This window comes from Elgaria multicarinata, chromosome 11 (genome assembly GCF_023053635.1).
Source record: "Elgaria multicarinata webbii isolate HBS135686 ecotype San Diego chromosome 11, rElgMul1.1.pri, whole genome shotgun sequence".
Lineage (NCBI taxonomy): Eukaryota > Metazoa > Chordata > Lepidosauria > Squamata > Anguidae > Elgaria > Elgaria multicarinata.
The window spans coordinates 28,765,300-28,781,617 of NC_086181.1; the positions used below are offsets into that span (position 1 = coordinate 28,765,300).

Here is a 16,318-nt window from a genome sequence, read left to right on the forward strand (position 1 = left end):
CTTATTATACCTATAAAGCAGCCTTCCCCAATCTGGCGCCTCCAGATGTGTTGGACCAACACATCTGGAGGGCACCAGGTTGGGCAAGGCTGAAAGAGGGGGGGGGAACCTCCTACCACATATTCTCACCGCCTTTATCCAGGAGCATAGAGATAGAAACAGTGTAGAGTCTCACTCACATACACTCTTGCAGGCTAAATTACTTCCTGTCTAAAGCGGATGTGGCTCCCCTCCTCCTCTCGAATTTTACAATGCAAATAGTAGAGGGGTTCCAGCAGAGCATTTTCAAATGGATAGAGCGACACCCACTGTCCACCTCTAGAAATCATGGGTTTTAATTTGTACTGGAAGTTTAAGCTGGGTGTCACTCTATTTTTTTTAAAAAAAAAAATCTCTACGTTTAAGTGACCGCTCCATTTTTACTACGGGCAGCGCTGTGACAGGCGCCTGTTTCCCTCTTGAAAAAGGAGGCATTCTGAGTACTTTCTGCCACATTCAGAGTCCTGGATATGTATTCAACAGTGTGTCTGTCTGTCTGTGTGTGTCTGTGTGTGTGTGTACTGAATGCACATCTCAAACTAAGATTCTATTTACTTACAGCCGATACTTATTTAAGGGACGCTTCGCCCTGCGACTCCATCTTTGTATCGGGCATAGGTCTCGGCTCTCCGCCGCCAACGCCCCCTTTCCCTTCGCCATCTTTGTCCCGGGCACCGTGCGGGCGCTGTTCCCATGTCTTGTGAGGGCGGGCGGAGGAGGCGGAGCCTTGGGGTGGGGAGGGGGAGGAGGCGGTTGTTGTTTAGAGGGGTGGGGGAGGTATAAGTGTCTTGGGAAGGGTTAAAGGCGAGAGGTCAGGATTCCGGCTGGTGACCCCGCGAGGGAGGGGGGTGGGTGGGGAGGCTCCGGTGGTTAAGCGAGGAGAAAGAACTGGGAGGCAGGAGAAGGTAATGCATCTCCCCCTCTGCACCTCCCCTTCCAGAGGAGGTGGGGAAGACACAGCGAGAGAGAGGGGGGGTTGTTTTTGCATATTTCCATCACCCCTTGTTTTATTCCTCCCCTCTCCCCCCCCCCCCCCCCGCATTTCCCATAGTATTGCCTCTCTGATAGTACAGTCCCCTCTCCCACCCCACCCACCCCATTTCAGGGCATGAAACGTTGCTTTGTTGCCCGAGAACCCAGGAATCCTGGCTCCCGACTCTCACTCCTTTCTGTGGCTCGTTAGAAATGGCTCCGCTTTCTCCCCATAAGAACTCAGAAGTTCTGCTAGTGTGTCTCCCTCTGCTTTTGCCCGCTAGGTTGCATTTCTCTTTCAGAGGACTCTGGACTGGACTCCTGAGTCCTCTTTCTCTAAACTTTCCCTCTTCTCTTTGCAAGCGGACTTGAGGTCTGGGCTCCTTGCCCCTTCCAAACCCACTAATTCGCCCTGCCTGCCCTCACCTAAGAAGACCTAGGAAGTCCTGGCTCTTTAACTATTCCAAGTGCTCCCCTAGCCCCCACCTCCCCCTCCAATTGAGCCCCACTTTCTTGCTCAAAGAATCTGAGAGTTCTGATATTTGGCCCTCATTACTTTAATCTATTATATTGAAAAGCTGAGAAGCTCAAACCCTCTAATCCCTTCTCTCTCATAAAAGAGCTCTCAGTCCTAAAATTAACCAGGCATGCAATATAAACTGGGGTTGCAACAGTGAGTTGATTAATTGATCAGCTTAATCAACTAGAAAACTTGTCCTCTCATTCATCAACAACTCAAACAAACACACAAACAAAATGCAAACAAAATGTTAAATCATCTTAATGCCAGTACTTAGAGAAACTGGGTGGTAGCTACCATCTCAGAATTGCATATGTGTAACACTTATGCCCACTGCAATGCGCGCTTGTGCCATCTAAAAACAAGCGTTTGTTTCCTTCCCATGATTGTTTTATTCAGATGAGCATTTAATGTTTTAAATCAAATAAATCTCATAACAATTGATCAGTTAAGGTTTACTTAATTGTATGGCAGCCAATTATTTTTTCTCTTTTTCTTTGCCTGCAGGATGACCGACATGGCAGACAACCACAAGGAGAATTGGGCAGCACTGGTTGCTGCAGCAGAACAGTACCGGCGTCAGACGGGCAACGAGGTTGTGCTGCTCACTGCGTTTAGGGCCCCACCCCCTGGCAGGTTCAGCTACACGCAGCATGGAAGTGGTGCTCTGGCTGACGCCGTTCAACGCTACCTCGAAGATATTGCAGTGGTTCACAAGACCACTGCCTTCACCTATGCTGCCCGCCCTCTTGCAGCCCCTCGCCCATCTCCCACCCACGGATCCTACTCCCGGAGCTATCCCTCGACTTGTGCCCCAGACGACCCTGCCCCCCACAGGACACCTACCCCCCAGGGGCCTTTGCCACAGGCTTCTGGAGGCCAGGAACCTGAACCCGAAGATGAAGATGATGAAGGAGATAGGAATACGTTAACTGAATTGGAGCAGCCGGGTGGAAGGGAGCATCCCAGCGATACCACTGGTAAGTATGCACAATCAATGGTTTGCTTGTTTGTTACAATATTTATATCCCATTTTTCCATAAAATGCTCAAACTAGCTCATGTTAACATAATTTTAAAACGATGTAAACAGAGAAAGATAGCAACTTCACAGTTAACCTTAAGTCACAGCAGTCAAAAATAAGTTCCTTGAGCCATGGTATAAATCCTCATCCCAAAGGATTTCCTGAAAAGCCAGGTTTGGGAAGGACGTTCCAAGTCTGGGTGTGAGGTAGACCAAGGGACGATGACATTTGTCATTTTTGGTGTTCCACAATCTAGGTGCTGCAGTGCCTGGATGTGACAAGGTCCATAGATCAGTAAGAGAGCAGAGCAAAGAGGAAACTGGGTTGCATATGAATTAGAGGGAAGTGATCACTTTAGAAATGGATTGCTGCTGCTAATGTATTGTGCAGGATCCTTTACTTTAGCTAAAGTTCTGACAAAACTTGCAGCTGCTGAAGCAGGAAGACTGAACTCTCAAAGTGAGGCAACCAGTGGGTAACTGAAGATCACCTAGCACGTTGGGGGCTGAGGTGAGCACATAGTGGTTGTGCACTTAGTTCCTATGCTATATGAGCTCTCACCTGCTACATTTAGGGCATAATCCTATGTTGTAAGGGATTTTTTCCCTATCTAAACATGTTTAGGATTGTGTCTTTAGATTTTGTAAAAAAAAAAAAAATAGGGATGGGGTGAAAAACCTCAGCGTTACAGGCTAATTGACCAACCCTGTCATCTTTTGTTCCCCCCCCCAAAAAAAAATCTTTCCTTGCAAATGATCAGAAATATTTAATGTTTTAACGTATTTACACCCTGCCTTTCTGCTCAACAAGGAACCCTTGAGTCGGCTAACAGAACAATAAAAACCAATTAAAAACTAAAGCAATAAAATAGCAGCAGAGTAACAAATGAAACCTCAACAAAGGCAGAACCAGGAGAAGGCAAAACCAGGCCTCTAAAAAGCAGCATCTTAATAAAAACACTCGGAATGCAAGTGGAGAGGGGGCTAAACCAACCTCCTTGTGAAGATTGTTCCGTAGTCTAGGTTCCACCACTAAAAAGGCCCTACGCCACATGCTTGCCATTACACCTCAGATGGCAACGGAAATACTAAGCAGGGCCTGAGGTAATGGGCTAAGTGACTAGGTAGGTTCACATGGCAATACAACATTCCAAATCCTTTTAAAAAGGGGGGGACGTACTGCTCCATGTATTAAATATGTAAACTTCGCCAATAGCTATAATTCTGCATGTGCCTAATAATATTTAGCATTTATATAATGGGCCTGTTCAGACAATACTTCAAGCTCTGTGGTTAGCGAACCTGTGGTTCTCTGGGGTTAGCATTAACTACAAGCCGTGCTCTCACACACAACACCTTAAGCCATTGTTTGAGCTACTAACCCTGCTACAGACAGTCCAACTGTGGTTAGTGAGTGAGCAGGGTTTAGCAAAACGCTTCGCATAAGACACCTTAAACCCTGCTGCTTAACCAAAAGCTTTAACCAACAGGGTTTAAGGTGTCTTCTGAACAGGCCCTGTGTGTTTTCAAGTGATCCAGAGCATTTTCTTGTAACTTGGTTTGGGAATTGTTACAACAGCCCTGTAAGATAGACCAGTATCATCCCCCCTATTGTAGGTGGGCAGAGGTCACCCGATGAGTAAGTGGCTGAGGTGGAAGGCATGTATTTGGCCTTGAGGGCTTGTAGCCTTTGGCTAACTCTGTGTACCTCTTGCCTTCGGCTTCTACTGTCCTGCAGAGCCTTCCCTTTGTGTGTCCATTTTGTTTAAGGGAAGCCTAGCCAGCACTGAGGAGAGCAGAGGTGTTCTTAGCCACCAGGGTGAGGGAATCCAAGTTCATACCAGGTGAGATTGTTGGCCTCTGTGAGTTGTAGTCCAAGACATCTGGAGGGCAGGAGGCTGGACGAAGGCTGTGCTGGTCTGTGATTGACAAAGCACATTAGCTGGACTCTCTTGGGTTCCGTTTTGCAGCCCAAAGTCCACCTTGAAGTGCATTAATGGCTGGCCTCTAGAGGCTTCTGCTAGGACTTCTGGTCCTCTAATGAACTCAATTGATTCCACGTCAGCCTTCCCCCATCCTGGTGCCCTCCAGGTGGCCAAATCGACCAGGGATGATGGGAGATGAAGTCTCAACCCATCTGAAATTCCCCAGGTTGGGGAGGGCTGGCCTAGGAGCACTTCTGCCTCCCCACCCCCCCAGACGAAGCCATCAAAGTTGTCTCAGTTCAAGAAATGAGGCAGGCACTCCCTAACCATGATAATTGCTCCCTTCTCAGCTTCGGAGCTTTCTCAAACTGATCTGCAGCACCCAGACTCGCCTGGATCAAATGGCGCAGTTCAAAATTATTATTGCTCATTTATCTAGCACATTGATCTACATGGTGTTTTTAGAGTATGGAACTGTAAACAAGGCTGTGCTCCCTGTGTATGCAGTGGTAAATATTGAGATCCGCATTCCCATTTGAAGTGGCTCCTGTAGATTTGGGAGTGTCTTTCTGTACCTCAAGGGGCTGAACAGTGCCTCGCTCCTGGTCAGGGCGCCCATCTCCTTCCTGAGCTGGAATGGCTGTGTAGCTCTCTCCCTTCACCTACCTGGGACCCCCATTCCAAATGAACCCCCTTCCTTGTTCCTGTTGGGTGGTTTTCCTGACATCCAGAGTGCAGTGGTTGGGTCCCGAGCCCTAGAAGGGGATCCCTAAATCAGCCTTCCCAAACCCAGCCACATGTTGGACTGCACTTCCCGTTATCCCCAACCAGCATACCCTTTGGCTGGGTGGGTATTATAGAAGCTGTAGTCCAAGGCATCTGGAGGGCATCAGGTTTGGAAAGGCTGCCATAAACCTGATAGCTCAGACCACGATTCGCTCTTGGAACATCCCCCTCCTTGAGAAAGGAATGGCCTGAATCTGCCTGAATGTCGTTCCATCTCTGAAACGAAGCTGTTCAGGGGTTATGTATAATGCCTTATTCATTTGGGTTGTGATCATCTAATACTGATCCTCATTTATGGGCCACTTCCAGGCCCATGAAGCCATAATGTCTGTCCCTCTGATGTCTGTCACCCCTCCAACCACCCCGTCTTTCCCTGTTTCTCCTGTGGGTTGGTTTATATAATTTACTATGTTTCTTTACATGTCACTATTTTGCCTATGTGCTGAAAGCAGTTCTCAGCTTCCAGTAACGAGTGAGACCTGCAACAAAATGTTGCAGCATGGAGTTGTCTACTTCAGAGTGCAAGCCAGCCATGCCCCCTTCCTTGACATTCCATTCCATTCCTCCTCCTTGCTGGTTTTCTCCCTCCGGCTCCCCAATCATTCCATGGCCACTGAGCATACTCAGTTCTCATTGGGGGAGGGGGGGAATCCTCTGGGATTTTTCCTAAACCATTTTGTACTTCTGCAAACCTTAGAAGCTTGCCCACATTTGTCAATGCTTCCCTCTTGGAGTGTGGATGGTGCTGGTTTGGCAACAAAAGGACCCAGTTCCCAAGTGCACTATTCAGCGCACTTGGGAACTGAGTCCTTTTGAGACCTATTAAGCAAGCCATCATTCACGTCTGTGGCTCAGTTCAGACAACACGTTAGTCAGCGGAGTGTGGGCTACGGTGGAGTTGAGTAAAACCCATTGTGATGTTTGACAGTTCCTCCACCCTCCCTCCTCCCCCAGTCCTCCCGATAGTATCCCATCAGCCATTGCTTCAAAAAACAATCCCAGCGGCTCTCCTAGAGCGGCACTCACTCCTTTTGCCGCTCTGGCCAGGGAACTCTGTAGCCAGTGGGAAACGTCAACTTAGGGCAACAGAAAACTCCACAGAGCCCTCCACACAACACGCAACACAATGGTTGTGCAGGAACTCTCCTCTGCACAGCATGGATATTCAGTGTGGAGTGATTTCCCAAAAAAAACCCTCCACTGTGGGGTGGAGTTCTCCTGCCAGACAACACATTTCTCAACAGGGGTGTCAAAACTCCACCATGGAGTTCTAACCATTGAGAAACGTGTTGTTTCTCAATGGTTAGAATTGAGCCTGTGTGTGTGAGCATGTGAGTGGTGGCTTACCATTTAATAGGCACGACACAAAAAGGACAGGGAGGGAAGAGGGAAATTAAATAAATTCTGGCACCAGTTCTTATGGTACTGTGGTATGACCAAGTGGAAGGGCCACTGAGAAGCCTGGTTCTGGGAGGGGAGTTGGTCCCAGCCAGGCTGCAGGTCTGTGTATGTGTAGCTACTAGTCTGACGGCTATAAATGACTTCCAGTATCTGAGGCAGTGTGTCTATGCTGGGGAATACAAGCAGGAGGGCAATATTGCACCCTTGTGGGTATCCCACAGGCAGCTAGTTGGCCACTGTGTGAGCAAAATGCTGAACTAGATGAACCTTGGTCAGATCCATCATGGCTCTTCTTATGTGCTTACATATATCTCGCTGTCTCGCCTTTCCCTCGGATGCAGCCGAATGGAATTGCAGGCTGCTTAAGGAAGGAGCAGCCCAGTCCCAACTGCCATGTTTCCATAGGATACTGCCTTTGCCATCCTTACCAGAAGCGATAGGAGGCATCCTATGTCAGGAACTTCACTCGGGACAAGCCCCACTCCAAATCGGCATCTGTGCCCAACTCAGGGTAAAACTGCTCGCGGCATCTCCCTTGCCCAAATGGAAGATTGGCTCCTTCACCGTCGGTCCCCTATTTAAAAATAGGGTTTGAAGCCTTTAAATGAAGGGTCCGCAGTTTGAGACCTCAGGGCCAAATGTGCCCCCTAAAGAGTTGCAATCTGCCCCCACCCTCAGATGTCAGCCTAGAAACAAATGTGTCATGAAGTATACTTGTTACAAAGGTTACTTTAGAGGTGGGGGTTGATGCGTTAGCCTACCCACCCCTTATTTGGGTCCCCTAATCGTTGCTGACCAGGAATGAAATGCACAATGGAAGAGGAAGACACACCACACTTTATAGTGGAAGAGTACATTTTCCATGTTAAGTTGCTTCTGTGCACTACAAGACAATCTAGCAAAACCGGCTATCAAGTTTCTAGCTCTGCTGTTTAGTCAATACGTGGATGGGGCGATCATGCAGAGCATAGGATTTTCAGAAACTGAATGGAGACACGTTGTCTGTCATTAACTCTAATCTCTACTTCCCAGTGTTGAGAAATCTTCTCCCCTTCCTCCTGCAAGCTCTTAAATCTGAAACGTTTAAATAGTTTTGTTTCATTATCTGGGTGGGATTTCAAAGGGAGATAATGATGTGGGCAGGCAAGGACAAATTGCCACAGGAGATGGAAATGGTGTGCGTGTGGGGGAACTTGCACACAGGCCCCAGTTGCGTCTCGGCAAGGTGTGAGAGATGGCTTTGTGAACAATTTCTCCTGCTCGCAATATAGCTGCATCTAAAATGTTGGCTGAGGAATCCTAGTATAAGCAGCCACCCCTGCTCTGGAGGCAACAGTGACCTGGTTCGCACGTAACGCTAAGCCATGGTTTCTTTAACCCATAGTTTGTGGTCCTACCCAGGATTTGTCTTGCAAATGGTTGAACAAGTTGTGGTTTGTTTTCTCAGTCTTGGGTTCCCTTTCATGCTCCCTCTTCTTTCTTTGCATGCTTCCTCCCTGTATCCCAAGTGCCTGTGCAGCACTGTAGTATTGATGTGCAGAGCAGTTGAGGTTTTTGACCACTCTTGCCCACCACCTCTGTAGTCTGGCAAAACAACCCACAATTCTGGTTTCGTATGTAGTGACAACTTAATGGTTTTAATAACCCAACAACAAACCATGGATTATTTTTCTGGGTTGTTTGTGGTTAACAAACCATGATTTGTTAGCACAACTGGGTTCACACATCATGACAACCCAGAATTCGACAAGCCACGGGTTAAAGAAGTCATGGGTTAGCATTATGTGCCAACCAGGCTTGTGTGGTCCTTAAATGAGCAGTCCGGAAACGATTACACCTGGGCTCTAGATAGGAGATCCCTGTGTGAACGAGAATGGTAATTCAATTCATTTTTTATTTACTGCATTTATATACCGCCCCATAACCAAAGCTCTCTGGGCAGTTTACAAAGATTAAAACAGTGAATATTAAAAACAAATATGCAAATTTTAAAACCATAGAAAACATTAAACAAAACAAATTCCACCTCCAGGTCTGTTTGTGATGGATGAGGATTCCCCGAGTCAAGACTATGAACCTTTCTTCGATTCCGATCTAGAGAGCACTGATGGTGAGTGGCACCAGCTGAGGATGAACTGATGCTCCCCCCTTACCATACATACACACACACACTGGGTTTCCTTCATATTTTCCCCATAAAGTGAGTATTATGCCCGTTGAGAAGGCCTTTGTAGAAGAACCCTTAGTTATTACACTAAGCCTGGACATTTCCGGATTTATCAGTACCTTCAGAAGTATCTTTTCTCGTACGATCCTATCAGTTTCTGGGCATCTTCTTGAAAGGCCTCTTGGGTGATCAAGGGTCAGCATCAAAGTAGTGTAGTGGTCTTTTAGACTACAACTCCCACAATCCCTAACCAGTGGTCATGTTGTCTGGAGGCGACGCGAGTTGTAGTTTAAGGTATCTGGAGGGTACCTAGTTGTCTGCCCCTGGAATAGTGTGTAATGGAGAAATCGGGGTTTGAATCTCTGCTTGGCCCAGAAGCCTGCTGATTGGCCTTGGGCCAGCCTAGCCTACCCTGCAAGTTTGTTATGAGGACAGAAAGGGAGAGCCAGTGTTGGACTGGGGACTCGGCCATGAAGCTCACTGGGTGACTTTGGGCCAGTCTCTGACTCTCAGCCTTATCTACCTCACAGGGTGGTGGTTGTGAAGATAAAATGGAGGAGAGATCACGTAATCCACCTCCGGTTCCTTGCAAGAGGGGGAAAAGGTGGGATATAAACATAAATAAGTTTAAAAAAAAACATTTGGGCCACTGAGATTCTTGGAGGAAGGATAGAAATGTGAGTGTGTGAAAAGGGCCTTTCCTGGTGTTGGTGCTTGAGTATAGAATTGGCTCTTTTCCTTTTATGGTCCTAGGAACTTTTTTTTTTTTTTTTGTATTCTGCCGGGTTCTTGAAGAAGGGTGGCACCTAAAATGACATGAAAATTTTCATGCCCACTCACAGCAAAGTCCAGCATTCTGCCTCCAGCAATGACAAATCAGCCGTCTCTGGGAAATCTTTCAGGCAGAGACTCAAAGGGACACCAGTTGCTTGGTCCAAACATCATATGCCTCAGGGATGGAGAACATCTGGTTTCCTCCAGATGTTGTACTACAATTCCCATGACCATTGCTCATGCTGGCTGGGGCTGATGGGAGTTGAAGTCCAAAATATCTGCAAGGCACCAGGTTGGGGAAGGCTCCTCGAACCCATGACTTCCTCTTTCTTGAGAAACAAGAAAACTTACACAGAATAATACTCCTAGTTCCACATTCACAGGCAACATGGTAAGGAATAGAAGACCTGTGAGGGTTGTGTAAGGTGTGAGTTTCTCCTTTGCCTCTTGTGGAAGGAGAGGCCGATGAAACAACAGCAACAACATCCAGAGGGCCATAGGTTTCCCCTCGTGTGACATACATCATCAGATACAGCACCCCAGAATGTGGAAGTTCTACTGAACTAAGGTAGCTATTGCCCTTTCATAGAACTGCATCCTCACCCTCTTCTCCACGCCTTTTCTGTGGTGGAGGCCAGTGACACTCAAAGGACAGGAAGGCTAGCTGCTCCCACTTCATTGAGCAGTACATTTTTAAGTCTTTTTAATGCAAGTACTTATAAAAACTACAGAGGGGAAACACCATCCTCAAGAAGAAGTTCCCTCTTCTGTCTCTCTCTCTCTAAACACACACACTCACACACACTCACACAATGGAATTCATCTTCTAAGGTTATGTCTGCTACAACACATATTCATGATCCTAAAGTATACTTCTTGGTTCAGAATATTATTGAACTTGTATAGAAATTTCATTTCATTATTTTAAAAATTCTATTACTCTATTTTGAATTAATTGGATATTGCCCATTATGCCATTTGCATTTTCTGTTTTGTTCACAATATTCTCTGAGAAATTTAACACCTCTCCCATGTTTTGGTAGGTTAACAAGTTCCAGTATTTGGGGGGTGGGGGGGATGCACACCAGCCTTCTCTAACCAGGTGCCTTCCAGATGTGTTGGATTGCAATTCTTGGCATGCTGGCTAGGAATGATGGCAGTTGCAATCCAACACATCTGGAGGGCCCTGGTTGGGGAAAACTGATTTATACCAACACTTCATTGAGTCTCCCACCCACCCCATTTCTTTCCCATATAACAAGGTATGTTGTTATCTTAGACACAAGTATTCTGTGCCATATACTTCTTCAATCATCTAAGTACTTATTTGGTCCAGGGTTTACTCACTAATATTCAAGCAGTAACTAAGACTTTCCCTGTTGCTTTTCTAAATTTTATCTGTATAAGTCCATCCAGTCTAACCAATAACATGATTGTGAGATCTGCTAGCAATCTATACCCCATAATGTATTCTATGAACCTAATTACACTAATCCAGAATTTCTTTATTCTGTTTTGCTCACAACATATGTATTAAAAAATTCTGCTCTATCTTGCCTGCATCTCCAACATTAATTGGGTAATTGATACATTTTTTGCCATTTCTGTGTGGTGGAATCCATATGTAGTCATGCTTAGAGTAAGGACTCATTGAAATCAATGGGGCTTTAGTCATGATTACCTTAAGTCTTATTTATTTCAATGAGTCCACTCTAAGCGTGACTAGATGGAGTCAACCCATGGAGCATAATACCATAATTTCAGTATTCCCCCCGCAAAAAATATGCTCTTGTACCTACATCAGTTGAGTAATTCGGACATTCACAACACATTGTGTTCGATTGTCAGCTTGAAAATACTAATTCTAAACATTTTTCCCATTTATTTTTAATTCTACTCTCCGCATCTTGTACCTCTGATGAGACATGTTTGATAATGATCCCTTTCAAGAACTATGGTTAGTCAACATATTTCCAGATTTTGTAGAGAGTGTCTGTGTGCATGTATTATTATATCTTGACGTTGCTAATGGCCCTCAAGGACAGAAGCTTGAATATCATATGGAAATTTGATTGATCGACCTAAATGTCTTAAGTTGACAGCCGGTGGCATTCCAGCCTTCTCCTAGTGAGAATTCCCCTTGCCTATGGCCTTTCTCAACCCAAAAGGAACCACTTCCTTCTCTCTCTCTCTCACACACACTCACACACACTCACTCACTCACACTCACACACACACGGTTTCGCTCCCACCAGGACCTTTAAGGCTCAAGCCCAACCCTTTTTACCCCATAACCCTGTACTGTTCCCTTTATTACCTCCGTCTTACATAGCCCAGAGCAGAAGGTGTAGGATTTTATAAACAATAAGCTTTATTAATTACAGTAATAAGTTGTTGAATAATAAACAAGCACTGGGTCTATCAATATATGTTCTCATACATTACTCTAGATCAATCTCGTCACTTCACAAATCCCCACAGACCTCCTCCCCTCTCTCAGTTCTCAGTCCTAAAATCCCATCTACATCCATATTCCTATCAGACACAGCTTATATAGCTCACACACTTCACCCCCTCTTACTCAGCCAGTCATCACACATATGCAGTTCCACCATTCTTCCTGTCACTCATCTGTCTTTCACCACAGAAACATTCACCATAAAACAAAGAGGTATGACAGGAATGCATAATCAAACTCACAGGTTCATTATGTATAGATGTGTAACATCACACAGCCCTACAGCTTTTGCAAGGGAGAGGTGGCATTTGAACAGTCCTTTACTAGATCTGCTATATTCCTTTTGTAGCGGGGGCTACCAAAACTGCATGTACACTCGTCTTAGTGCCGACACGGGGCTGAGTGGAAATTTAAATTGTGAACCACCTAGTAGCAGGTAGATACTGGGAGTCTTGGAGGCGTAGACTAGATTGGCCTTGGCTTGATCCAGCAAGGCGCCTCATCTCTTTTTAAATAAGAGTACATACTCTAGATCAGTGGTCTTCAACTGGTGGGTCACAAGATCAGTCCAGATGGGTCACGGCAAAGCTGTTGCCGGCATGTTGAGCATGAAGAAAATTGTGAAAGTGGGTCCCATATTGCAGGCTGGGAGTTCGAGGTGGGTCCTGGGTGTGGACCAGTTTAGATCACTGAACACAAATTAGTTTATATGTTAAAAGTTCACAGATCTTGAATATACACCAAAGATGCAGAACCTGGTGCATTCCTCCCCCTCCCCCCGAGCCCCAATTCTGAAAGGTTGAAATCTCTCTCCTAAAGGCTTAATTGCTTTTAATAAGAGCTTTGAGCTACAATATACTGGTGTTTTGGCCCTGCCCTCTTTTGCCCTGCCCACTATTTATTTATTATTATTTGATTTATTAAAACATTTGTATCCCTCCCTATATCACTAGGATCACAGGACAGCATACAGACAAAATCAGAACAATGTAAAACAAATATACACCGCTAAAACGTATTAAATCATTAACAAACTAAAACCAGTAGAAAAGTTTAAAAACAAGAACAATTAAAACTATGTGCAACCTTGGAGAATTTAAACTTCGAAGGCTTTAATAAAAAGCCACGTTTTAACTTGGCGCGGAAACGAAGCCAGCGTCAGCACCAGTCGGGCCTCCAAGGGGACGGTATTCCACAACCAGGGTGCCACCACAGAGAAAGCCCTCTCCCTTGTCCCACCATAATGTACCGTGTTTCCCCGAAAATAAGAGTGTCTTATATTAATTTTTGCTCCCAAAGATGCGCTAGGTCTTATTTTCAGGGGATGTCTTATTTTTCCATGAAGAAGAATACGGTACACATTTATTGTTGAAAAAAAAAAAGGTCTTATTTTCGGGGGGATGCCTTATATTACAGCGAGAGGCAAAACTGGAAGTAGGTCTTATTTTCGGGGGATGTCTTACTTTCGGGGAAACAGGGGATGTCTTGGGTTGGTGGGACACAGATGAGATCTCCGATCTCGGGCAAGGCATAGATAGAGAGAGGCACTCCCTCAAGTGCCTTGGGCAGGAAAAGCTTCTGCAATCCTGGTATACACACTTGCGTGATAAAATCTGCAACACATCGGTGCATCATGGGGATTCTAATAAAGGAAGTCTTGTTCGTGCAAGACTAAACTCAGACCATCCCTGTTAGAGTTTAGGATGGCGATGTTTTCCGTTTTCATCTTTACTTCCTGCCACCGCTGTAATCTATTTCCCCGCTCCCTTGTTTTTCCCCAGATGGAAGTCTGAGCGAGGAAGCGCCTGGACAGACAGCGCTTCCGCCCCTCAGCCATCAGTATGCCAAATCCCTGCCTGTTTCGGTGCCCATTTGGGGCTTTAAGGAGCAACGGCAAGAGATGCGATCCTCTGATGAAGAGAACAGCAAGGTGGGTTGGGAGCCGAGGGGAGGCATTTGGGGAGGACAGGCCCCATTCGGGGAGGTCGAATCCTCTTTGCCTTCCCTTCTGGCCAGGTGTCATCGTAACCTTACAAACCTAGCAGCACAAATCCTGCAGGGTAACGGGTAAGGCCTTGCAGGTGCTGAGGCTGAACCCTGCAAGTGGAAAAATAAATGGGAAGAGGGGGGCGGTGTTGGTAGCAATCAGCATTTGAAGAGTCTCTGCTCAGCTGAGAACAGGAGGGAAGGTTTTGGCCTACAGCTCCCATGATCCCTCACCATTGGCTGTGCTGGTTAGGGCTGATGGGAGATGTAGGCGTGGGGTGACCCACCCTGGAGGGCTACAAATTGTCCACTGCTAGCTTAGAATGATAGAATGTTGTGAAACTTGGAATGGATTAGATAAGCCTTCCCTGTGTTGGTGCCCTACAAAGGCCATGCTGGCTGTGGTTTATGGCAGTTGTAGTTTCAACCCAGCTGGAGGGCCCCAACCTGGGTTTAACTAATATAGCTTTAAAGTAGTTCAGCTGAAGGGTGTTTAGGAAGATAGAACATAATTTGCAGTAGGGCTTTGCTTAACTTCTATTTTTCATGATGATTAATTATTTCTATACAATTCTTCGATGCATTATTTCTTTATCCACTGTCCTTGTATTGAATGTTTGCCTAGTTTTTTTTAATAGCTTCTAGCTGCTTTACTACTGGGCCATTTCACACGTCACGATAAGCTACCCTAAAATACGCTTTGGTGGGTTGGTTGTTTGCTCGCTAACCCACGTTACTCCCGACAGATGATCAGACGTGGCTTGCTTAGTCCCCTGTAGTCCTCCTGCCTGATCCCGGCACGTACCCCATAGGCCTTCATGGCACAACCTCAGCAGCCTCCTTTGCTAACGCGTGCAAATGCACTTATTAGCAGAGCAGGGCCTTTTGTAGATTTTATTTTATTTATTTATTTTGCAACCTTCAGGGAGATTTGCATAAATCTACTTAAGTGTAGCACCTGGGGATCATGTCTAGGACCAGTGGAAGGCGAAGAGAGAAGCTTGGTGGATATTGGCTTTTTTTTTGTGTGGATGTGGGGTTGGGGTTGCCTACAGCCAGCGAGGAAGAGGGGAAGGGCGTGGGTCATCAGGGGGCGAAGGAGACGGAAGAAAAAGCCTCCTCGCTTTCGTTCCTCTTCGCAGCATTCGTCCCCTGACCTTGAGAAGATCGCCGCCAGCATGCGGGCTCTAGTGCTGCGGGTGTCGGACGGGACGGAGATGTTTGGGGACCTGCCTCGGCCACGGCTCAACACAAGCGACTTCCAGAAGCTGCAGCGGAAATACTAAAGGGATCTGACGCCCCCCCCCCCCGCCCCTCTCTTGCCATCCCCAGTTGGTACCCTTCTCCCGCCCCGCCTCACAAATCGGTGGTCAGGGTTGGAAGCTCCCCACAAGCCATAAGTTCAAACCTCCTCCCTTTCCCTAGCCTGAGATCCCATAAGCTTTAATTTAAAAAATGGCAACCTCAGTCTCACACTACAGTTGGGCTGGAGGGTCCGTTTACCTCCTTTTCTCTCCACCCTCGAAATCCTGCCCCCCCGCATTCCCCCTCTGACTCGGGTACTGAGGAGATACAGCAGCCCTTCTGAGTGGGGCTCCTGAGAGACATGTGAGGAGTAAATAATTTAAAAAAAAACACTACAGAGGTGTATTGACAAATATACACTGCCACATCTGCCTCATTTACCCCAGCCCTGGTTGCTGAGGGTTCTCGGAATCAGATTCCCCCCCCCCATTCCCCCCTCTCCAAATAAGTGTCTTAAAAGATCCTTTGCACATAAGCTGGGTTTGTCTACACTTCGGTTTACGATAAGTGACCCTTTGTGGAACGGTGGGGGGAGGCATCGTGTCATCTTTCTCTCCTGCTCGCCCTACACCTCCCTTTCCCCATGAATAAGTCTCTCCCAATTTCCAACAGTGGTATTTCAGGGTCTGGTTTTTGTTTCTTTCCTATTGGGGGAGGGTGGTGCAAACGTGGGGCTGCCCTTAGGCAGATGGGATGGAAAGGGGGGCTCTAGGAGTTGCGTTAACGACCCTCTCTTTATGCTCCTTACCCTGCCAGCCCAGCATACTTTTGTATCAGATTTTCAAGGGCCTTTTCTGGTCCTGACCCTCTATTTTTGTCCAAAGATGACTGGTAAATCGGAAGCGAGAGGATGTGTTTTTTTTTCTCCTTCCTGCCAACCTATAAGCCAATAATAATAAAAAAATAAATATCTGTCTTTTACCAACCCGTTTGGTGTCTTGTCTGGCAGGAAATGGTTTAGA

At 46.4% G+C, this 16,318-nt stretch overlaps 1 protein-coding gene across 1 annotated transcript; it reads left to right on the forward strand.

Moving 5' to 3' along the window:
• The first annotated feature begins 796 nt into the window (after positions 1 to 796).
• Positions 797 to 16,281, forward strand: AKT1S1 (AKT1 substrate 1). The gene is made up of 5 exons (XM_063137722.1): positions 797 to 944; positions 2,039 to 2,511; positions 8,699 to 8,776; positions 13,847 to 13,995; positions 15,194 to 16,281. The coding sequence occupies exons 2-5, from the start codon at positions 2,040 to 2,042 to the stop codon at positions 15,335 to 15,337; spliced, it is 843 nt and encodes a 280-aa protein (XP_062993792.1). The 5' UTR covers positions 797 to 944; position 2,039; the 3' UTR covers positions 15,338 to 16,281.
• The last annotated feature ends 37 nt before the right edge of the window (positions 16,282 to 16,318 follow it).

What these genes read in the sequence shown, in the direction of transcription:
- AKT1S1 (XM_063137722.1), top strand. Translation starts at nt 2,040, where the DNA reads ATGACCGACATGGCAGACAACCACAAGGAGAATTGGGCAGCACTGGTT. An exon ending in CGATCTAGAGAGCACTGATG is followed by an intron (nt 8,777 to 13,846) that starts GTGAGTGGCACC and finishes GTTTTTCCCCAG; the next exon opens with ATGGAAGTCTGAGCGAGGAA. An exon ending in CTGATGAAGAGAACAGCAAG is followed by an intron (nt 13,996 to 15,193) that starts GTGGGTTGGGAG and finishes TCCTCTTCGCAG; the next exon opens with CATTCGTCCCCTGACCTTGA.